The following is a 25,366-nucleotide window of genomic DNA, read 5'->3' as shown; positions in this document are numbered from 1 at the left end:
TCAAGGCCAGCCTTATACGTAGAGTGAGCCCTGGGACAGCCAAAGCTACAGAGAAACCCTGTGTCGAAACCCAAAGGACTTTGTTGATTACAAGATATAATAGGCTTCAGTGTCTAATAATATACAACTGGATTTTCTTTTCCTTTTTTAGAAGCAATGTCTCACTATGAGGCTGTGGTGCACACTTTGATGCCAGCATTTCAGAGGCAGAGGCAGGCAGATCTCTGTGTTTGAGGCTAGCCTGGTCCAATGGAGCAAGTTCCAGAATAGCCAAGTCCACACAGAGGATCCCTGTCTTGAAAAACCAAAACAAGAGCTGGAGAGATGGCTCAGCGGTTATGAGCACCGACTGCTCTTCCAGAGGTCCTGAGTTCAAATCTCAGCAACCACATGGTGGCTCACAACCATCTGTAAAGAGATCCGATGCCCTCTTCTGGTGTATCTGAGGACAGCTACAGTGTACCTATATATAATAAATGAATAAATCTTAAAAAAAAAAAACAAAAAAAAAAACAAAGCAAACACATAAATAAGTAAATAAATAAAACAAGGAAAAAATTTTTTTTGTTATGTAGTCCAGACCAGCCTCGAACATGTGGTCCTTCTGCTAGCTAATATGATGAATCAGTGTAACCACCTTTCTGTCTTAGCCTTCAAAGTGCTTGGATCATAGCCATGCATCACCACACTTAGATAAAGAGAATTTTGAAAAGTTCAAGTGCGTTCATTTTTTTAAAAATTGTTATTTTCTTTATATAACTAAATATGGAATCAACTTTTACTTCACTGCCATGAACTATAATACTGCAGCTGGGCATGGTAGGCCACACCTTTAATCTCAGCATTTGCGAGGGAGAGGCAGGCAGATCTCTTGAGTTTCAGATCAGTTTGGTCTACAGACTTTGTTCTAGAACCTGTCTCAAAAAAACCAAACCAAACCAAACCAAAACTTACCCCACAGTATTCGAGCATATGAATAATTTCTTCTTCATAAACTGTCTGTGTATAATACTGCTTTTCCAGCTCCCGCCAATTAATTGATTTACTCAATACACCCTGAAATAAAGAAAAAAAACATGACATAGCTTGCTCCATACATTATTATTATTATTAATTACTGTATAAGAGTTTGTGCAATTGGGCTTGAGATTATTCATATATTGAAAGGACCATTTATATCCTTCAATGAAGACTGGGGATTTGATCAATAAGCAGCTTTTACACTGATAGGGAACTTGCCCTAAATGCTAAGAGTGGACCATCACAGTCATATTGTTTTACAGGTCTGTGCTTTGTTTAACTTCTGGCACAGTGGAGACAGGGCATCTACGTCACTGACTGCAGACTCTTAGCTCTGCCAGGCTCAGTGAAGAGCAGCATTTCACTATCTGCTACAAGTGACTGCATGGTTTATTAGGCATAAACCATGAGATTCAGCTGAGCAAGGACCCTTGGAGGCCTGCATCAGGTTTGTCTCATGTACCTTTTTCTTTTAATGATTTTTTTTTCTGTCATATCCTTTTGCTAAAGTTAGGCTATGTGTGTGTGTAAAATACAGAGCGAGAGTATATGTGTTCTGTTATTCCTTCTTGTGGTCACTAAATCTAGGGGTGACTTTGGGGACCCCTAATATAACTATATTTAAGTACATGTTATCAAGTATCAACTGCAATCCGATTACCGTGGTGAAGACCCCAGACGCTGTGGACCAAGACAGGCATGGAATCAACGGCATGGGCTTGGGCCAGTTGGACACTGCTAAGGAGGCCATCTGTTCATTAGAAAACAGCAAGTTTACAGAGTTTCTGTTCTTTAATGTGAAAAATAGGAAATACTGAAAAGTACTTTGTGGGGTTGGGGATTTAGCTCAGTGGTAGAGCGCTTGCCTAGGAAGCGCAAGGCCCTGGGTTTGGTCCCCAGCTCCGGAAAAAAAAAAAAAAAAAAGAACCAAAAGAAAAGAAGTACTTTGTATAGTGGGGAGTGGGTAAGACATGAACACAAGGGCTGTAACATTTAGAGAATGCCTCTACATTATAGGTTCAACAACAAATTTCCTTTTAGAAAGCAAGAAACTAGAAAGGCTTTATTTTGAATGTTTTGAGGTTGTCTTGCTGTGTTCACACATGTACTATTTCTTCCTCGGTCTCCCAAGTTCTGGAATTACAAGCATGCACTTGCCACACCTGTGTACTGGCTGGTTTTGCGTGTCAACTTGACACAGCTGGAGTTATAATAGAGAGGAGCCTCAGTTGAGGAAATGCCTCCATGAGACCCAACTGAAAGGCATTTTCTCAACTAGTGATGAAGGGGGCAGGACCCAGCCCACTGTGAGTGGTGTCGTCCCTGGGCTGGTAGTCTTGGGTTCTATAAGAAAGCATGCAAGCCAGTAAGTAACTTGGCCTCTGCATCAGCTCCTGCTTCCTGACCTGCTTGAGTTCCACTCCTGACTTCCTTTGGTGATGAACAGCAATTTGGAAGTGTAAGCTGAATAAACGCTTCTGAATAAACTGGCTTCTTTCTCATGATGTTTGTGTAGGAAACTGACTAAGACACCTGGCTTTGAGTAACATTTTGGATTTAAGTTTTTATAATTCAAATGGTCATCTATAGCAAACTTCACATGCATTTTTAAGTACATAAATCACACACGCATAATGCTAATGACGAATAGACGTTACATAATCAGTCAGACCCGGTGGCGGGTACTAACTTTACTAAGTGCTTCACGAAGAACACAGCACAGCAAGGAATTAGGGTGTAATAAATATCATGGAAATGTACTGAGAGTCAAGCACAATTTACAAGTGAACTTAGGACTCAAAAATGGGTTTCATTGGGGAGCTGTAAAGAAAGCTGTCTCCTCGACTAGGTGATACACTAGAGACACGAGTGCCCGACATAGCTAGAGCCTGTGAAACAAGCTAATGCATTTTGAGCAGGAGAAAGCAAAGACCAGACTTAGAGCATTCAAGTAAAAACAGAGAAGAAAACCTTAAAAGAAACCAGGCTGGACTCAGATCAGTGGCTCGCTTAGCCCTCATCAGAGAGGCTTCTTGAAATGGCTGCAAACAGAGAACCACAACTGGACAATGGGAGTTGAAGGGGCATGGATCTCTGAGTCCAAGGCCAGCCTGATTACAAATAGAGTTCAGTATAGGTAGGGCTACAGAGCAACCCTGTCTCAGAGAAGGAGAAAGGGGTTGGGGTTGGGGGTGGGGGCGGGGGCGGGGTGCTTTGGAGCACTCAGCCTTACATGGATATTTCATCTGCCCTCTCCTCAGCACTCCCAGCCTGTGCAGAGGAAGAAGCAAAGAGGGGTGGAAAGATTAAGAGCCAGAGGTAGTGGATGACTGACTCTAAGGTAACAGTGTCTTCTAGACACAATAGAATTGATAACGTGATCTCACAGACACAGGAAGCAAGAACAGGTTCAAACCAGATTGACTGCCAGCCCAGATAGGGAGGGGTTGAGGGGGTGAGTGGGTGGAGGGTGGGGGCGGTGTCCCCACCCCTAAGCAACTGCAGTCTGCACTTGGTACCCACTTAAAAAGGAAACAAAGAAGTCTTCTCCACCTGAGTCTCACTGAGCATATTAACCACAGCTCAGGTAGGTCCCAAGCCACAACACAAAACAAATTCAGTGGCGTCTTTGTAGACTTTTCTTCTCATTTAGCTTTGGGCATTTTTGTTTGTTTTTGTTTTGTCTTATTGGCCATAAGACAATTGGTCCTTGATTTCCAATTTTGTGGGGGTTTTTTTTTGGGGGGGGGGTGTTTCTTGTTTTTATGTTTTTGTTTGGTTTCACTTATTTATTGTTTGTTTTTTGAGACAGGGATTCCTCTGTGTAGCCTTGGCTGTCCTGTCCTGGAACTCACTCTGTAGAGCAGGCTGGCTATGAACTCAGAGATCCACCTGCCTCTGCCTCCTAGACTGCTGCTACCAAAGGTTTGTGCTACTACTGCTGCCTACCAGCTGACTCTGCTCAGTTTTCAAAGAAAAATAAATGGTGTGGATTGGGTGGGTAGGAAGTTAGTGGGCATCTGGGAGGAAATGGGGGATTAAAGGTGTTCAGCACCACTGTCCAGCTGTAATCAACTTTTAATAAAACACGAAATCCAAAGTCTGAGCTATACCTGAAGTTGTACAATATCAGCTTGTCTACATAAATTATACAAAATAACATTACTTTCTTACTGGAACTGTCTCTACTTCCTACTTTCACTGACGTTAAATTCATGCTTCAAGTACAATTAAAATCACTCCTATTTATAAATATGATGGTAATGAAAAAAAGCTGCAAAGACTCACATGTCCTCCCATGGATATCCCAGTCATCCCAAGAGGTCCATAACCTTCCCTCTCCAGCCAGTGCAGGAGAGCTGCAGACTCAAGAATAAGAGCGCCTCCCATCACAAATAGGTCAGACACATTTTTTAAGCTGGATCTTCTAGCCTCACAAAATAAGATAGAAAATGATTTATTTCATGCATTTACATTTTTAACATTTTATTTACTTATTTAAAGATCTATTTATCTTATTTATGAGGGCTCTATCTGCACGTACAGCTGCGTATCAGAAGAAGGCACCTCCTGCCTCTGTCTCCCAAATGCTGGGATTAAAGGCATAAACCACCATGCCTGACTAACTTTTATATTTTTAATAAAGCTGGGCTATACCTTTAATTCCAGCATTTGGGAGGTGGAGGCAGAAGCAGGCGGACCACTGAGTTTAAGGTCAGCCTGGTCTACAAGTGAGTTCCAGGACAGCCAGGGTTACACAGAGAAACCCTGTCTGGAACCCCCCCCCCCCCGAAAGAAACCTAAGAAATTATTGTGCACTGGTGTGTGTCTGCTGGTACACATGCACATGTACTCAGGCCACGATATGTGTAGGAGTCACAGGACAAGTCTGTGGTGGGATTAGTTTTCTCTTTCCACATTTATGTGGTTTCCATGAATTAAACCTAGGTTGTCAAGCTTGTGCAGCAATTGTCATTTTTGTCAGTTTAGCCATTTTCACTGGCCCACAATTATATTTTATTTTTCCTCCTGAGAGGAATGTAGCTTGGGCTAGCAGTGAACTCATATGTAGCCCTGAAATCTGAGACCTTCTTGCCTCTGCCTCCTAAGTGCTGAACTTTCAGATATGTGCTACCATGCATGCCTGACTACAAAAATATGTTTTAATTGATTATTTATTTTTGAGACTGGGCCTTGCCATGCATACCAGACTGACCTCAAATTCTAGATCAACCTGCCTTAGCCTTAGTGCTGGGATTACAGGTATGGGACATGAAACCTGACTAAATTAATTTTAATAAAAACCAGCCAACATAGCTGAAATTTTCTATTATTAATTCTTTGATACAGGGTCTATTATAGCTCAGGATGACTGAACTTCTGACCCACTAGCCTTTGCTTCACAGGTTCTGCTGGCATTACAGGAGGGCCACTATGCCCTGCATGAGGGGAGTTCTCATAGAGAAGCCTGCTTTCTGCAACTAGAGGCTTGGTAGACAGTAGACGTTAAACTGTGGGTGGCTGGGGGTCTTATTCCATACTGGTATCTCATCACAGAATTAATGTGAGAGGCACCAACTAAATAATCACTAAGTGAATTTGTACATTTTGACAAGATTTCATTGGAATGCTGAAGCAGGAGCAGGGTTTAGGCCAGCCTGGGCTCCACAGTGAAACCCTGTTTCAATAATGTTATCGAGAACAAACTGTATGTTCTCCTCCATCAAAGCTGACCACATTCCACTGGAAAAGACACCACTTTCTTTGCTTTCTGCTCTTAAGCTAGTTTTCTATATCTCATTACACAATTTATTTTGGCCTTGCATGAAAATCATGACTTCTCAAGTTCTGTTCCTTATTACTCCTCAGTTCTTTTTACAGAATATACCAGTGTGAAGTTCTGAGACAAGAGATATTTAAGGTGGACTTGGCCCAAGAATTTCTTCTGTAATCTCTGTTTACTTACTTTGGATGAAAACAGACTTAAGATGACTTTTTAAAAGAGAGGGAGAAGCAGGACAAGATGGTACATGGCTGTAATCCCGTATCGTGGGAGGTTCAAGTAGGCCGGTGTGGACAACTGAGCGAGGAATCTCATTCAGTTGCCACCTCCCTGTCCACAACCAAAGCAAGCAAGAGCAGTAAACTGATTTAAAGATTTAAACTGCGGGGTTGGGGATTTAGCTCAGTGGTAGAGCGCTTGCCTAGCAAGCGCAAGGCCCTGGGTTCAGTCCCCAGCTCCGAAAAAAAGAACCACAAAAAAAAAAAAAAAAAAAAAAGAAAAAAAAAGATTTAAACTGCAAGCCATCGGTACTCCTGTTGCATGCTCTGAGGGAAAAGAGCACACAAACTGGCTCCTCATTACTACTGGTTTTCAGGACTGGATCAAATGCTAGGCCTGGTCTACACAGACTCCAGTCCCACCCGCACCAGCACATTTCTTAAGTGCATAATATAAGAAACAATGGCGTTTATTTGTTTGTTTGTTTTTTGTTTTTTTTTTTTTGACACAAGGTTTCTCTGTGTAACCTTGGCTGCCACTGAACTCAAGAGATCCATTGCCTCTGTTTCCTGAGTTCTGGGATTAAAGGCATGTTCCACACACCCAACAGGATGAAAGTTTTTATCCCTGTTCTATGCAGGAGGTAAGTGGAATTAAAAGGGCCAGGTTATATAATTAGTAAATGACAAGTTATCATTCCAATCTCAGCCTTTTACTAACTCAGACTGCTTCTTGTTAGTCTAAATAAACTTTCCTCTTTGTTTTCCCCAGAGACAAGGTTTCTTTATGTAGCTTTTGCTGTTCTGGAACTAGCTCTGTAGACCAGGCTAGCCACAGAGATCTGCCTACCTCTACTTCCTGAGTGATGGGATTAAAGGAGTGTGCCACCACTGCCTGGCAAACTCTTTGGTTTTTAAGCAATTTATGGATAAGGAAAAAATAGCATCTATATTTGATCCAGGGTTTGGCTCCAGACTGAAAATTCTTGAGGTATTTATCGTGGACTTAAACTTTCGCATAGTTTCACAAAGTCTGTCCTGACCTAGTCCTCACCGTAAACAAGGAACACTGGGTGCTGATTCAAAGCATAGTCTTCTCTCTGGACAACCTGCCCCAACCCTCCTATAATGGTCTTCAAAAGGCCATTCCACTGTTCTGTCAAGTCAGCTGCTTGGGGACAGTAAGATGAATGGGCTCCATGATCATGGGCCCACTGTCATGCTAGGAAGCAAGTTCCTTGGTCAGATGCGATGCTGTGTGGAATACTATGACTGGATAAGGCATTGTTTAAGTGACAGATGGTAGTTATGTGCAGGAAAGGAAAATCTATAGCCAGAATTAAGTATTGCTAGGGTCCACAACTCAAATCAGCCCAAGCAGGCACAAGAGTCTACAAAGCAAGATCTTTGGATTAGGCAGCAGAAACTGACTGGCAAGGATAGCAGCGCAGATGCAGGAGCTGATGGTGTCCTCAGCTGACAAAAATGTCTTGTATTCAGCCCCTACTGACCGTCAGAACTGAACTGCAAACCCCAGAGCCAGAATGTTACATAGCTTTTAAGCTCAACGCCCTAATAATAACATCCTAATAACTCAACTAATATCTGTGCCAGGTTACAGTCACAGTTTTCTATCAATCAGACTCATTTGTTCTTTCATGGTCAGGAATAGTCATGATGTTTTTGGGAACAAAAGAAGAATAAGGAGGAAGTTAGCTACCTATCTGGAAAGCTCCCCTACAGCTGGAAATTTGAACTCAATTTCACCTTATGATCAAAATAAGAGTCTGAAAAAAAAAAGGCAATCCTTAAAATGATAAGTCTCATTTGTTTGATCCCTACAGTATTCAAATAAGGACAAAACTTTGCCCTTTCCGTGAAGGAAAGACCAATGTAGTCAATCTACCAACAGGTAGCTGGCTGGTCACCCAGGAGACTAGTGCCCTATTGGGGCTCAGTGCTGTCTCTGCAGTAGGGAGAGCTGGTGCAGCTACAGCCAGGTCAGCCTGGGTGAGTCAAAATCCATTTTACCCAGGTCATTCGTAACCTCCACCTCTGCAGCCAAAGCCACTTTGTTCATGGAGCCACTGGGCAAAGACAGGGGAGGGATGGCTGGGGAAAAAAAGGCTGACTGAATTCTTAGCCAAAGTCACCTCTTGATGAGACAAGTATCTTCAAATTCTTTGCCCATTTGGAGAAATCACCCCACATATTTGAACCCAAATGTTCTTCTGACCAATATTCCAATCACACTCCTTCCAAGACTTTGAGGGAAAAAAAATAAAAGTACTTTAAGAAGAACCAAGTTTGGGGCCAGGAGAAGTGAGCAGAGGTTAAGGGCTTATACAGCTGCTGCTGCTGAGGACCTGGATTGGGTTCCCTGTATCCCCATCAGGTAGCTCATAAGCATGTGTCATTCCAGCCCGGGGGCTCGAATGCTCTCCTAGATTCTACAAGTACCTACCTTCATATGTACATACCAACTACTCTAGTCCCAACATGTATACAGTGATTTAGAAATATATATTTTAAAAGGACAAAGTTTTATCTTTTGTTCAGGTATGATTTCACAAATATAATCTGAATCAACTAAGGTTTCTAAATCTATCACTTTGACATTAAAATGTAAGAGAAAGAACTGGAAGAGCTCGAAGGGGCTCGAGACCCCTTATGAACAACAATGCCAAGCAACCAGAGCTTCCAGGGACTAAGCCACTACCTAAAGACTATACATGGACTGACCGTGGACTCTGACCTCATAGGTAGCAATGAATATCCTAGTAAGAGCACCAGTGGAAGGGGAAGCCCTGGGTCCTGCTAAGACTGAACCCTCAGTGAACTAGATTGTTGGGGGGAGGGCAGCAATGGGGGGAGGATAGGGAGGGGAACACCCATAAAGAAGGGGAGGGGGAGGAATTAGGGGGATGTTTGCCCGGAAACCGGGAAAGGGAATAACACTCGAAATGTAAATAAGAAATACTCAAGTTAATAAAAAAAAAAAAATCTTAAAATAAGAAAGTCTGTGGTCACACAGGCCTTTAGGAGGCACTTAGGAGGCAGAGGCAGACAGATCTGTCAATAAGAGGCCAGCCCGGGCTACAAAGGAGTTCCTGGACAGCTGGGAGACTACACAGAGAAACCCTGTCTTGGAAAAACAAAGAAACAAAAAGAGCTAAGTCTATATATTTACTAAGTTTTACAAGTCAACTAAGGAAATGGTTAACTGAAGACATTTGTCCTAAAGACTGCAAATAAAGACAAAGAAGGTGATATATACTTACACTTGGTCCTTGGGCTTCCTGCAGCCATTTAAGAAGATGGGTCAAAGAGAAAGTTTTAAAATAATTAAATATACTCATCTCAGAACATATTATTTAAGCAAAACAGTTAATTTTGAATACAATACCCAAGTGACTACTTCCTAGTTACTTCAAAAGCTCCTTACGAGTCCTCATATTTTTTCAACTTAACTGTTTTTTAAAGTTTACATAGCTTTATTTAGATATAATCATAAACCAAATGATTCACTTATTTGAAATGTATAAATTAATATACTCAGTATACTTACAAGATTGTATAATTTTCAATTTAGATATAAAATATAATTTATATATTTATTTTAGAAATCTAAGAAATCTAGAAAAGCATTCAAAACTACTTTCTATACAGACATGGATACTAACATTTTTAAAATTATCCAGTATGGGTGTTTTTGGGTTTTTAGTTTTTCTTTTTCCATTCCAATGTTTGTGTTTGCTTCTATCTTGCTTTGGTGACAGGGATTTACCCAGGACCTTCTGCATTTGCTCCACCAGTGAGACAACATGGCTAATGCCCTGTTCTTATAGCATAAGTTCTTTCATACATGACTCTAAATTTTTATTTAAACTTAAAAATGGTTACTATTTTGTACTGAGTAATATTCTGTATAACTTAAGAAATCATTCCCACTAGTAAGTGAGAAAACAGATACAAGTGGCAGGTCTGAGGTCACGAGTACAGAAGCGATACAGTACAAGCGACTGTACCCGCCAGTGTCATGAGCCAGGCTACTCGGTCGTTTCTGTATGGTGCACATTTATTTCTAATGCCTTATATAAGTAGAGCTACATGAGCATATTTCTGTGTTTTTGTTTTGTTTTGTACTATATTCTTATAAATTTGCCAGACTGAAGAAAAACGACTGTCAAGGGATCTGCGAGTTTACCTTTCCCTTATTTTCTCCTGTATGGCGGAGGGGATTGAATCTGGGACATCGCACATGCTGGCCACTCTACCACTAGGCCACTTCTTTGCCCAGATCTGAGATGGCTCTGTATGAGTATGTGTGTGACCTCATACCACTTACCTTCTTATATCTGTTTTCTCACTCATACGTGGGAATAATTTCTTAGGTTATACAGGATATTAAATACTCGGTATAAAATATTCACCATTTTTTAAAAGTTTAGAATCATGTATGAAAGTATTTATGATGTAAAAACAGGGCATTAGCCATGTTGTCTCAGTGGTAGAGCAAATACAGAAGGTCCTGGGTAAATCCCTGTCACCAAAGCAACTCACCCATATGTCTCTGCCTTCCTAGTACTACTGGGGTTAGGCTCTTTCATGGGGGGTTCTGGAGGTCTGAAACCTGGCTCTCAGATTGTGAATGCAGGTATTTACAGAGTGCTCTATTTCCCCAGGCAGGTATGAGAAGTTTTAAGATGTTGAGCTGAACTGACTTTTTAGTCATTTGTAGTAAGTTTCTCTTTCACTGTAGCTTTCCTAATATTGTGTTTATTATTTAAGAAACACTGGTAATTGTTGAACTGCACATTTCTCTTAATAGCAGACATGTTCATCGGTTTCTTTTTTTCTTCGAATAACCTGACATCATCTTGAAAATTAAGCATTGTTCTAAACCTCCACCTTTACTGTAAATGCATTTCAAAAATGAAAATTTCTTTAATAGCAAATGTTTGACTTATTAAAACTCCAACATAAGAACCTTAAGAACTAGAAGTACATTTTATCATTATTATAAATAGGATTAAATTATTTATGTTAGTCTCATTATACAGCTAAAGCTGGCTCCAACTTGCAACTTTTCTGCTTCAACCTTCTGAGTACCTGGGGTTACAGGAATTTACCACCATGTATGGCACACTTTTTACTTCTTCTTTTTCTTCTTTTTTGAGACACAGTAGCTGTGGTTGTCTTGGAAATCGCTATGCCTCAAATTCACAGAGAACCTCATGAGGCATGCACCACTGGACCTGGCCTTTATTCTGTTTTTCTTTTCTTTTCTTTTCTTTTTTCTTTTCTTTTGAGCCAGGATTTCTTGTAGCTTAGATTAGCCTCAAACTTACTATGCATCCAAAGCTGGCCTTGAACTCTACTTTCTATTACATTTCTTTTTAAGAGGTATAAATAATCTTTTCTTCTTTTTCATTCTTGCTTTTTAATAATTTTCTGAACTGATAACTGGATTTAACTAGTTTTGAAAAGTTAGTTACCATGGGAGCTGGAGAGATGGCTCATTGGCTGAGAGCACCGGATGTTCTTCTTTTGAAGAGTAAATATATAAACAAAGAGAGAAAGAAATGTTTTAAGTATCACAAAAGGATATAATAAGGGTTTTCTAGCAACAATGAAGCCATTCTGGCCTCCTTAATCATGGGACGAGCCATGAGCGTTCTGCGCCTCCAATAATGCTATGGAAAGAAGAGATGACACATTAACAATATGACAGGCACATGCGGAGGAGAAGTGCTAAGAGTTTTCTAGGTTTGAAATCCTATGAAGTCACAAGCCTTACATGGTCTCCTGTTCCAGCCAGATGAATGCACACAGGTCTGTATCTGCTGTTCCATTCTTTAGGGACGATAAACTGGAACCTATGAGATTAAAAAAAAAATAGCCATAAACTACACACACATATATCCAAGTATATGTTTTTAATTATTTATGTTTAATTAATTCATGGAGAAGGTCTTGCCATTATATAACTCAGGTGGGCCTGGAACTTACTATGTAAGTCAGGGTGGCCTCAAACTTGTGGCCTTCCTACCTTAACATCCTGAGTGCTGGGATTATAGGTGTGACTCATCATGCCCAGTTCTAAACTCTCAAGTTAAAAAGCATCATAATTGGCAGATCTTCCTGGTTGCTGCCACAGTGGTGAGCTCATAAGCAACACCCCACGAGCAAACTTGAGCCTCGGGACCACAGGTAAGACAAACCTTCCTTTTCCAAGTGACCTGCCTAGTGAATTCAGGACACAGGCCCACAGGAACAGCTGAAGACCTGTAGATAGGAAAAACTACACGCCCGACAGCAGAACACTCTGTTCCCATAACTGGCTGAAAGAAAACAGGAAAACAGGTCTACAGCACCCCTGACACACAGGCTTATAGGACAGTCTAGCCACTGTCAGAAATAGAAGAACAAAGTAACACTAACTAGAGATAATCTGATGGCAAGAGGCAAATGCAGGAATCCAAGCAAAAGAAACCAAGACTACATGGTATCATCGGAGCCCAATTCTCCCACCAAAGCAAACACTGAATAACCAAACACACCAGAAAAGCAAGATCTACATTTAAAATCACTTTTGATCAAGATGCTGGAGGACTTCAAGAAAGACGTGAAGAACTCCCTTAGAGAAACACAGGAAAACATAAATAAACAAGTAGAAGCCTACAGAGAAGAATCACAAAAATCCGTGAAAGAATTCCAGGAAAACACAATCAAACAGTTGAAGGAATTAAAAATGGAAATAGAGGCAATCAAGAAAGAACACATGGAAACAACCCTGGATATAAAAAACCAAAAGAAGAGACAAGGAGCCATAGATACAAGCTTTACCAACAGAATACAAGAGATAGAAGAGAGAATCTCAGGAGCAGAAGATTCCATAGAAATCATCGACTCAACTGTCAAAGATAATGTAAAGGGGAAAAAGCTACTGGTCCAAAACATACAGGAAATCTAGGACTCAATGAGGAGATCAAACCTAAGGATAATAGGTATAGAAGAGAGTGAAGACCCCCAGCTCAAAGGACCAGTAAATATCTTCAACAAAATCATAGAAGAAAACTTCCCTAACCTAAAGAAAGAGATACCCATAGGCATACAGGAAGCCTACAGAACTCCAAATAGATTGGACCAGAAAAGAAACACCTCCCGACACATAATAGTCAAAACACCAAATGCACAAAATAAAGAAAGAATATTAAAAGCAGTAAGGGAAAAAGGTCAAGTAACATATAAAGGCAGACCTATCAGAATCACACCAGACTTCTCCCCAGAGACTATGAAAGCCAGAAGATCCTGGACAGCTGTCATACAGACCCTAAGAGAACACAACTGCCAGCCCAGGTTACTGTATCCTGCAAAACTCTCAATTAACATAGATGGAGAAACCAAGATATTCCATGACAAAACCAAATTTACACAATATCTTTCTACAAATCCAGCACTACAAAGGATAATAAATGGTAAAGCCCAAAATAAGGAGGCAAGTTATACCCTAGAAGAAGCAAGAAACTAATCATCTTGGCAACAAAACAAAGAGAAGAAAAGCACACAAACATAGCCTCACATCCAAATATGAATGTAACAGGAAACAATAATCACTATTCCTTAATATCTCTCAACATCAATGGACTCAACTCCCAATAAAAAGACATAGATTAACAAACTGGACATGCAACGAGGACCCTGCATTCTGCTGCCCACAGGAAACACACCTCAGAGACAAAGACAGACACTACCTCAGAGTGAAAGGCTGGAAAACAACTTTCCAAGCAAATGATCAGAAGAAGCAAGCTGGAGTAGCCATTCTAATATCAAATAAAAACAATTTTCAACTAAAAGTCATCAAAAAAGATAAGGAAGGACACTTCATATTCATCAAAGGAAAAATCCACCAAGATGAACTCTCAATCCTAAATATCTATGCCCCAAATACCAGGGCACCTGCATACATAAAAGAAACCTTACTAAAGCTCAAAACACACATTGCTCCTCACACAATAATAGTAGGAGATTTCAACACCCCACTCTCATCAATGGACAGATCATGGAAACAGAAATGGAACAGAGACATAGACAGACTACAAGAAGTCATGAGCCAAATGGACTTAACAGATATTTATAGAACATTCTATCCTAAAGCAAAAGGATATACATTCTTCTCAGCACCTCATGGTACTTTCTCCAAAATTGACCATATAATTGGTCAAAAAATGGGCCTCAACAGGTACAGAAAGATAGAAATAATCCCATGCGTGCTATCAGACCACCACGGCCTAAAACTGGTCTTCAATAACAATAAGGGAAGAATGCCCACATATACGTGGAAGCTGAACAATGCTCTACTCAAGGATAACCTGGTCAAGGAAGAAATAAAGAAAGAAATTAAAGACTTTTTAGAATTTAATGAAAATGAAGGTACAACATGCCCAAACTTATGGGACACAATGAAAGCTGTGCTAAGAGGAAAACTCATAGCGCTGAGTGCCTGCAGAAAGAAACAGGAAAGAGCATATGTCAGCAGCTTGACAGCACACCTAAAAGCTCTAGAACAAAAAGAAGCAAATACACCCAGGAGGAGTAGAAGGCAGGAAATAATCAAACTCAGAGCTGAAATCAACCAAGTAGAAACAAAGAGGACCATAGAAAAAATCAACAGAACCAAAAGTTGGTTCTTTGAGAAAATCAACAAGATAGATAAACCCTTAGCCAGACTAACGAGAGGACACAGAGAGTGTGTCCAAATTAACAAAATCAGAAATGAAAAGGGAGACATAACTACAGATTCAGAGGAAGTTCAAAAAATCATCAGATCTTACTATAAAAACCTATATTCAACAAAATTTGAAAATCTTCAGGAAATGGACAATTTCCTAGACAGATACCAGGTACCGAAGTTAAATCGGGAACAGATAAACCAGTTAAACAAACCCATAACTCCTAAGGAAATAGAAGCAGTCATTAAAGGTCTCCCAACCAAAAAGAGCCCAGGTCCAGACGGGTTTAGTGCAGAATTCTATCAGACCTTCATAGAAGACCTCATGCCAATACTATCCAAACTATTCCACAAAATTGAAACAGATGGATCACTCCCGAATTCCTTCTACGAAGCCACAATTACTCTTATACCTAAACCACACAAAGACACAACAAAGAAAGAGAACTTCAGACCAATTTCCCTTATGAATATCGACGCAAAAATACTCAATAAAATTCTGGCAAACCAAATCCAAGAGCACATCAAAACAATCATCTACCATGATCAAGTAGGCTTCATCCCAGGCATGCAGGGATGGTTTAATATACGGAAAACCATCAACGTGATACATTATATAAACAAACTGAAAGAACAAAACCACATGATCATTTCATTAGATGCTGAGAAAGCATTTGACAAAATTCAACACCCCTTCATGATAAAAGTCCTGGAAAGAATTGGAATTCAAGGCCCATACCTGAACATAGTAAAAGCCATATACAGCAAACCAGTTGCTAACATTAAACTAAATGGAGAGAAACTTGAAGCAATCCCACTAAAATCAGGGACTAGACAAGGCTGCCCACTCTCTCCCTACTTATTCAATATAGTTCTTGAAGTTCTAGCCAGAGCAATCAGACAACAAAAGGAGGTCAAGGGGATACAGATTGGAAAAGAAGAAGCCAAAATATCACTATTTGCAGATGATATGATAGTATATTTAAGTGATGCCAAAAGTTCCACCAGAGAACTACTAAAGCTGATAGACAACTTCAGCAAAGTGGCTGGGTATAAAATTAACTCAAATAAATCAGTAGCCTTCCTCTACACAAAAAAGAAACAAGCCGAGAAAGAAATTAGGGAAACGACACCCTTCATAATAGACCCAAATAATATAAAGTACCTCGGTGTGACTTTAACCAAGCAAGTAAAAGATCTGTACAATAAGAACTTCAAGACTCTGAAGAAAGAAATTGAAGAAGACCTCAGAAGATGGAAAGATCTCCCATGCTCATGGATTGGCAGGATTAATATAGTAAAATTGGCCATTTTACCAAAAGCGATCTACAGATTCAATGCAATCCCCATCAAAATACCAATCCAATTCTTCAAAGAGTTAGACAGAACAATTTGCAAATTCATCTGGAATAACAAAAAACCCAGGATACCTAAAACTATCCTCAACAATAAAAGGACTTCAGGGGGAATCACTATCCTGAACTCAAGCAGTATTACAGAGCAATAGTGATAAAAACTGCATGGTATTGGTACAGAGACAGACAGATAGACAAATGGAACAGAATTGAAGACCCAGAAATGAACCCACACACCTATGGGCACTTGATTTTTGACAAAGGAGCCAAAACCATCCAATGGAAAAAAGACAGCATTTTCAGCAAATGGTGCTGGTTCAACTGGAGGTCAACATGTAGAAGAATGCAGCTCGATCCATGCTTATCACCCTGTACAAAGCTTAAGTCCAAGTGGATCAATGAAGTCCACATCAAACCAGATACACTCAAACTAATAGAAGAAAAACTAGGGCAGCATCTCGAACACATGGGCACTGGAAAAAATTTCCTGAACAAAACACCAATGGCTTATGCTCTAAGATCAAGAATCGACAAATGGGATTTCATAAAACTGCAAAGCTTCTGTAAGGCAAAGGACACTGTGGTTAGGACAAAATGGCAACCAACAGATTGGGAAAAGATCTTTACCAATCCTACAACAGATAGAGGCCTTATATCCAAAATATACAAAGAACTCAAGAAGTTAGACCGCAGGGAGACAAATAACCCTATTGAAAAATGGGGTTCAGGGGGTTGGGGATTTAGCTCAGTGGTAGAGCGCTTGCCTAGAGAGCTCAAGGCCCTGGGTTCGGTCCCCAGCTCCGAAAAAAAAAATGGGGTTCAGAGCTAAACAAAGAATTCACAGCTGAGGAATGCCGAATGGCTGAGAAACACCTAAAGAAATGTTCAACATCTTTAGTCATAAGGGAAATGCAAATCAAAACAACCCTGAGATTTCACCTCACACCAGTGAGAATGGCTAAGATCAAAAACTCAGGTGACAGCAGATGCTGGGGAGGATGTGGAGAAAGAGGAACACTCCTCCATTGTTGGTGGGATTGCAGACTGGTACAACCATTCTGGAAATCAGTCTGGAGGTTCCTCAGAAAATTGGACATTGAACTGCCTGAGGATCCAGCTATACCTCTCTTGGGCATATACCCAAAAGATGCCCCAACATATAAAAAAGACACGTGCTCCACTATGTTCATCGCAGCCTTATTTATAATAGCCAGAAGCTGGAAAGAACCCAGATGCCCTTCAACAGAGGAATGGATACAGAAAATATGGTACATCTACACAATGGTATATTACTCAGCTATCAAAAACAATGACTTTATGAAATTCGTAGGCAAATGGTTGGAACTGGAAAATATCATCCTGAGTGAGGTAACCCAATCACAGAGAAACACACATGGTATGCACTCATTGATAAGTGGCTATTAGCCCAAATGCTTGAATTTCCCTAGATGCCTAGAACACATGAAACTCAAGACGGATGATCAAAATGTGAATGCTTCACTCCTTCTTTAAAAGGGGAACAAGAATACCCTTGGCAGGGAATAGAGAGGCAAAGATTAAAACAGAGACAGAAGGAACACCCATTCAGAGCCTGCCCCACATGTGGCCCATACATATACAGCCACCCAATTAGACAAGATGGATGAAGCAAAGAAGTGCAGGCAGACAGGAACCGCATGTAGATCTCTCCTGAGAGACACAGCCAGAATACAGCAAATACAGAGGCGAATGCCAGCAGCAAACCACTGAACTGAGAACAGGACCCCCGTTGAAGAAATCAGAGAAAGAAATGGAAGAGCTTGAAGGGGCTTGAGACCCCTTATGAACAACAATGCCAAGCAACCAGAGCGTTCAGGGACTAAGCCACTACCCAAAGACTATATACATGGACTGACCCTGGACTCTGACCTCATAGGTAGCATTGAATATCCTAGTAAGATCACCAGTCTAAGGGGAAGCCCTTGGTCCTGCTAAGACTGAACGTGATTGTTGGGGGGAGGGCGGCAATGGGGGGAGGGTGGGGAGGGGAACACCCATAAAGAAATGGAGGGGGAGGGATTAGGGGGATGTTGGCCCGGAAACCGGGAAAGGGAATAACACTCGAAATGTAAATAAGAAATACTCAAGTTTAAAAAAAAAAAATAAATTTTTAAAAAAAGCATCATAATTAAGCTCTCTTTCTCCTAAAAGGATGGGCACACGGATTTACACTTACTAACATTTATTTGTATGTGTGTGTATGTATACATATGTATATGTTTATGTATATGTATGTGTGGGGTGGGTGTGCCCTGGTGCAGGTCGAAGGTCAGAGAACAACTTGTGGGAGTTCTTTTCTTCCACCACAGGAGTCCTATCAAATTGAACTCTGTCAGTCTTATCAAAGTGTCTCTATCCACTCAGCTATCTCAGTGGCCTACACTTTAACTATCCTGAAGTAAACACTTAGAACTTTGACATTCAATTTGTAACTATGTGTCCAAAAGCCACAATATTATAAACCTAATTTCTGTTAGGAGGAAAAAACATGAAAGCAGGAGGAAGACTTAGAAAGATTAGGGATTTGGTGGGATGGGGTAGGGAATGAGAATACTGGGAATAGGATGTTGCAAAGGATACTATGTTTATGAATGAAACTGTGAAAGAATTAAAAAAAATTAAAAAGGGAAATTACCAATGATACCACAGATGGAGAGGAAACTACAAATAAACTGCAGGCATGCCAAACTTTTTGCTTATTTTGGACATGGATTGATTGAATGTGACACGGTGTTATGTCAGACAAAACTAAATGACTCTTCTCTATAGAAAATGAACAGTGAGGCTGCAGATCCAGTTAAGAAAGTACAAAAGCTAAGCTAAGCACCGGTGTGATGGTTTGTATATGCTTGGCCCAGGGAGGGGCTCTATTAGAAGGTGTGGCCTTGTTGGAGGAAGTGTGTCACTGTTGGGATGGGCTTGGAGAACCTCCTCCTAGCTGCCTCAGGGTGCTCAGTCTGTTCCTGGCTTCCTTCCAGTGAAGATGTAGAACTCTCAGCTCCTCCTGCATCATGCCTGCCTGGATGCTGCCATGTCCCCACCTTGATGATAATGGATTGAACCTCTGAACCTGTAAGCCAGCCCCAGTTAAATGTCCTTTATAAAACTTACCCATGTAGAGATCTGAGATGTGTGTAGCTCAGCTGGTGGAGACTTACAAAAGGCCCTAGGTTCAATCCCCAGCAAAACATAAAACTTGCCTTAGTACATTTCTGTAATCCCAGCACTCAGGAGTTAAGAGGCAGGAGGATTAGAAATCCAAAGTAATCCTCAGCTACAAAGCAGGTTGGAGGCCAGCCTGCGACAGGTGAAACTATCAAAAAAAAAAAAAAAAAGGCAGGTGTGGTATTCACCTGTGATCTCAATGCTGGGGAAGAACTGGCTACTGTCCAGCTAATCTGGTCTAATATGTAAGTTCCCTTGAAACCCTCTTTCAAGAAAAAAGGTGGATAATTCCTGCAGAACAACATGGGAAGTTGGCCTAGCCACCAAGCACATGTGGATCCGCATATATAACCCCTCATCAGCACACACACACACACACACACACACACACACACACACACACACACACACACCCCACACACACAGGAGGAATTATGTTGAAAAATTATAATGTCGTAGAAGTTTGGTGAGGCAGCCTCAGCAGTTTGGAGTGCTTGTTGCCATTCAGATGGGTGCACTTGAGCTCTGCCTCCCACATTGTAGAGAGAACCAAGTTCTTCAAGTTGTCATTTTACCCCACATGTATGCACATCCACACACAAACATTTTTTTAAAAAGCCCTAGAAAAATAGGACAGAACACTCTTTTATTTGTTCTACTCTTTTGAATTTAAAATGTATTTCGGTTTATGCTTCATCCCATTTATTTGTTTGCTTGTTTAAAATCTGGTCTCACGACGTAGCCTAGGTTGGACTGGAGCTTGTCATCCTCCTTCCTCAGATTCCTGAGTTTTGGGATTGAAATCAGTGCAGTAGTGCAGGCTTGTAATCCTTGTTCTTAAGAGACAGGAGGATGACAAGTTCAAAGCTAGCCTGGTCCACAGAGTAAGCTTCACGCCAGCTAAGGGCTACATAGGGAGAGACCTTAAGTCAACACAGAAACAAAAACAAACTATACATACAATGTTGGAACTACAGGCGTATATTACCATGTCCAGCTAATTGGATATGTTGTATTTTATTTCTTCTTTTAAAAAGTTATGGGGCTGGGGATTTAGCTCAGTGGTAGAGCGCTTACCTAGGAAGCGCAAGGCCCTGGGTTCGGTCCCCAGCTCCGAAAAAAAAGAACCAAAAAAAAAAAAAAAAAAAAAAGTTATTACTGTAGTGTATATGTACATGTGCCTGCTTGCCTGTCCATGTATCAGGTACACACAGGTGTCCTGTGCCCAAAGAGGTGCTGGGCATACTGCTCTGTATACATCAGGAGAAACTGTTTTCCCACCATTGCAGTTAGTATGCACCATTATTTTCTTACTTTACAGATGAGGAAACTGACATACAGACTTGTGTAAGGTCTGAAATCCAGCAATAGTGTAGCTGGGATTCCCAGTTCTGAGCTCTTACATCCTAAGTCATCTGGCCTTTTGCAGTTATATAATGGAATATAGACACAGTAACTTCCCATATTCTAAGTTTCAGAAGTGTGTGAAGAGAGATAGGCAAAGGAAGGCCAGTAGCAATTAAAAAAAATTAAAAAAATTAGAAAATTAAAAAAAAAGTGTGGTCGGTTAATACGTGTAACTCAGGCTAGACTTGAGTTCCTGATCTTCCTGACTCAGCTTTCCAAAATTATTGGATTCCAGACTCAGTGGCACAATGGCTGTCTCTGCCATTTAACTTCCTTGTCTTGTACCCTTGTACTCATGTCTGTTTTCCCACATCCTCTCTGCGAATGCCATTATAATTAACACACACACACACACACCCACACACACACACACACACACACACACACACAGAGTTAAGATAAGAGCAAGACACTTTATGCCAGTAACCTGTAAATATTGCCTTTAAATCTCAGTGATTAGCTTGACTTTAACAATGCTGCCCATGGGTCACTGCTTTTCTTACCGACTAGTTGAAAAGCTAAAAGGAGTACTTTTGAATTTCAAACTGTACATTTCAAAGGCAAACACCGCTGATTTCTTGATTGTTGTTTGTTTTTGAAACAGGGTCCTTCTGTGTAACCTTGGCTAGCCTAGAAGTTACTATCTAGACCAGGCTGGCCTTTCCTCCTTAGTACTAAAGGCATGAGTCACTGCCACGTATGGACCCAGTGCTGTTTTGGAAGCTAACAGGAAACCTTAGCAGGGAAGCTCTACCTTCTGTCGAGTGAAATAAGTAGTATTTTTTTCCTTTGCCTTAAAACTCTTTCTGATTCTGCATGGTCCTTTGGAAAGTCAAGCTTTAAGTCTGTTATTGCACTGATTTCCTGAGTCAGATGGAGGGGGCTTAAGAGATTCAAAGGTAGAGGGTGTTGAAGTAGCAGCATGTGGCTTTGGTGAGGCATTCTACATGCTTTTATAAAAGATTTCCCTCACAGATAAATAGATGTGACTCATCGTACTCCTTCCCTCTAGTAACAGTTTCCCTTCAACAGCACTTCATTACTGTCTGTATCCTTCCAGCAAACCAACTCCAACAGCATAGCCCCATGCAGCGGATATGCAGGGAGATGATTGGCAGAATCATTGTCATATTCCCACTGTGTTTCATGAAGAGCACTAGTTCCTGTATTTTCTATAGGCTAGGAGAACGCTCACACTATTACTTTTCACCTTGCTACAATGAGTAGAAAGTTAATAAGTAGCACATTAGTACTCTGAGAATGGTTTAAAAACATGTTTACATTTAAGACCACAAATAATTCATTCTTATTACTGGTAAAACCATCAGAATAAAGTAAAGATATACTATTAATTTTCTTAGTGTGTTTTACTGCCATTTATTAATACTTCAAGATAATATAAAACAATGTTGGAGGTTGGCTCAATGGTTAGGAGCACTTGTTGCTAGCACCTAATGGTGGCTCTTAACCATCCATAATGCTAGTTTCAAGAGATGTGGATGTGCCTCTCTTCTAACTTCTGCATAGTCATGGTACACACACAAGCAGGCAAAACACTCATGCATAATGTAATATATATATATATATATATATACACACACACACACAATGTATTATATGCATTATATATTTTATGTACAGACACACACATATACTTAAAACAGTATTCTTAATATCTAATTGTGTGCATGTTAACTCTAGGGATGGTGGCACATGCTTGTGATGTAGCACTTGGGAGGCAGGATCACAAGTTCAAAGTCAGTCTCTACATAGTGAGGTTTTGTTTTGTTGTAGACAGGCTGGCCTGGAACTTACAGAGCCATTTGCCTCTGTCTCTAAAGTGCTGGGATTAAAAGTTTGTGTCACTATGCCTGACACAAAGATGGTAATTATATTTTTTAAGATTTTTTTTTAATGTATGTGTATATAACTGTGCATGTGTGTCTGGATCCCTTGGAGACCATCAGATGCTCAGGTGGTTCTCTGAGTTCGAGGGCAGCCTGGTAGACAGCATGGGTTCCAGGACAGCTAGGGCTACACAAAGAAACCCTGTCTCAAAAAAAAAAAAAAAAAAAAAAAGGAAAACAAAAACAAAAAACAGAGACAAAAAATAGAGGATCTCTCAAACAAAACTATAAAACACACACACACACACACACACACACACACACACACACACACACACATACACAAAACCCCAACAAATCTAGAAATTCCATGAAAAAAGAAAAATAAAAAACATGGAAAGATCTTAGGTTGCTTTAAGGAACAAAATATGCCATTTAAGTATGTGCCTTGGAGATTTAGGAATTATGGTAGAGCCACAGAAGGGAATACCTACCAGCTTTTAATAAAATGACAGACTACCTTCACTGATTAGTTAGGCCAAAATGAAAATAAGCAGTCTTAAATGTGAACACCAAGGAAAAAAGATGATGATAGACATAAAATAGCAATGATTTCTTCGTGTGGCAATTATTAATACTGTTCTCTTATTTGTATTTTAGTAGACCTTAATGCAATAGTATAAGTTACTATGCCCACCCGGCCCCAACCAGGTAAAGATCAGAAAACCAGACATCAATGTGCATCAGTTGGGAATTTTTACTCATCAAAATAAGTGATGCTTTAAGATTATGTGACTGCAAACCAGCACCTAGGAGACTGGAACAAGAGGCTTGACAGTTTTGAGGCTAGCCTGGACTATTTAGTGATTACGTCTCAAATACTCTTTAAAAACAAAAAATAAATGCTATTGCAGAGTTAAATTTGGTTATTTCACTATTACTGTTCTTCTTATCAACAAGAAAGAACTCCCTTAACTCCCAATAAATGCTGAAATGATATTATTTCTTAGACTGAATTTCTCCTTCCTCCTTCAAGCCATGTTAACCATGCCCTTTTAACCAAGTTCTTCCCCCTTTCTCTAAGCTAATACCTATACAATTTTCTAGCTAATACTGAGAGGATACGAGAGGACACAGATCCAGAGAGTACAATTACAGTATGTAGAAATAGCAATTCCTTTACCATATATACCATTAATATACAGTCTAAAGAACTACATGTTTATTTAGCCCTTTTATAGTCATTGAATACAATTTTATTCCTCATATCATTTAGCCCTTTTATAACCATGTGGGATGAAGTATTGTCATCTCTATTTTACAATATATGACTCAGAAGAATACCTGGCTCTAAGGTCACTGGATTAATAAGTAGTGGAGCCAGGGTTCAGTCCAGATCTGTTTAATGTCAAAGTCCTTGTTTTTTGCTCTATACATTGCTTGCATTTTATTTTGCTTTTATTAAAAGAAAAAAAAATCAAACCAAAACCCAATACCAAAAACCAAACCAAAGCAAACAAACAAAACAGATCTGGGAAAACAGGGCAGCATTCAGAACACAGTGCTCTTCTAAACGACCCACATTTCTCAGAACCCACATGGCAAGACACAGATATCTGTAACTCCAGTCCCAGATGGCACATTCTTTTGGCCTCTTGGGTACCAGCACATACATGATGCAGACATACATGCAGGTAAAACACCCACACATATAAAATAAATAACTAAATGATAAAATTTTAAATAATAATTATCTTAGAGCAAAGGAAAAATACTGAAAGCTACAAGTAAATACAGTTATGTTGGGTCTGTTCTGTTATTTTTTTGAGACAGGGTTTTTCTGGGTATCCCTGGCCATCCTAGGGTCCCATCATCATAGAAATTTTAAAATGAAATTTTGTTAATTTGGGGTGTGTGGGCACACATGTGGGAAGTTAGAGGACAACTAGTGGGAACTCTCTCCTTTTATCATTCAAGTCCTGGGAATTGTCATCAGGTGTGGTCAGGTGTCTTTACCCGGTAAGCTATCTCACTACCCCTCAAAGTGAAAATTTAAATGGCAAATTCTACTTAGAAATGAGGGGAGCTGACATATGACTAAAATCCTTTGGAAACATTTCTATGTGACTGTGCATATCTGAATTTTTATGAAAATGGTGTTGACTTCTTAAGCTTTCACCTCACCTTGATATCAGTAACTATGCATGCGAGGGTAATTAATCTCCTGGAGGAAACATTTAAGGCATCACCCAGACTCTGTAAGCACAAGCAGCACTTACATGCACTCAAGGATCTCTGGACACTGCTGCCAGACACCACTCACTCATCTTGCTTGCCAAACAGATTCTTACCTTGCAATAACAGACTCAATTGGCATGATACCAGGCACATAGTGGGCCATGGGAGAAACAAAGTGTCCATCTAGGATCTTACAATCTGACTGTTCTTCAACCTAAAAGAAAAAAAAAAACTGAGGTGTATACAAAGTAGAGTAAGATATAGGTCTATCATGGCCTTTTTTATTTTGATAAAAATTCTATTCAACTAATCACTAACATAGCTCCTGCATATGAACATTGTTTTACCTACAACTGAGCTACATCCTCAGAACCAAAACTTCTTCATTGCTTACTGTGTTTCCTTTTCACCCCATTTTTTAAACCAAAAGATATATTTTTATCCAAGACTATCTATAGTGTCATAATTATTTAATGGCTATGTAACTGATACCTTCTGAAAAATTTCATGCTTTTCTTTCAAAGTCCTCCATTTATATTTACTTGATAGGGAATTATCCA

The 25,366-nt window shown here is 40.1% G+C and overlaps 1 protein-coding gene across 9 annotated transcripts in view; it reads right to left on the bottom strand.

Annotated features, from left to right (window-relative positions):
• Abhd18 (abhydrolase domain containing 18) overlaps positions 1–25,366 on the bottom strand; it is a 49,680-nt gene that overhangs the window by 6,746 nt on the left and 17,568 nt on the right. For 3 of the 9 annotated variants that reach the window (XR_010063640.1, XR_010063639.1, XR_010063638.1), the window contains exons 1-3: positions 4,309–4,441; positions 1,682–1,771; positions 955–1,056 (exon numbers count right to left, since the gene is read on the bottom strand). Coding sequence is in view for 6 of the 9 variants with exons in the window: in NM_001025039.2 (NP_001020210.2) it covers positions 955–1,056; positions 1,682–1,771; positions 4,309–4,447; positions 9,303–9,330; positions 11,633–11,717; positions 11,822–11,900; positions 24,920–25,020 (624 nt within the window). In the remaining 3 variants the exon portion in view is untranslated. Of the gene's footprint in view, positions 1–954; positions 1,057–1,681; positions 1,772–4,308; positions 4,448–9,302; positions 9,331–11,519; positions 11,718–11,821; positions 11,901–12,033; positions 12,262–24,919; positions 25,021–25,366 lie in introns of those variants that run through there. The other 6 variants (NM_001025039.2, XM_039102873.2, XM_039102874.2 and 3 more) reach the window with 6 other exon arrangements.

This window comes from Rattus norvegicus, chromosome 2 (genome assembly GCF_036323735.1).
Source record: "Rattus norvegicus strain BN/NHsdMcwi chromosome 2, GRCr8, whole genome shotgun sequence".
Taxonomy (NCBI): Eukaryota; Metazoa; Chordata; class Mammalia; order Rodentia; family Muridae; genus Rattus; species Rattus norvegicus.
The sequence above is the reverse complement of the archived record's forward strand: the minus strand, read 5'-3'. Positions and strand labels throughout refer to the sequence as shown.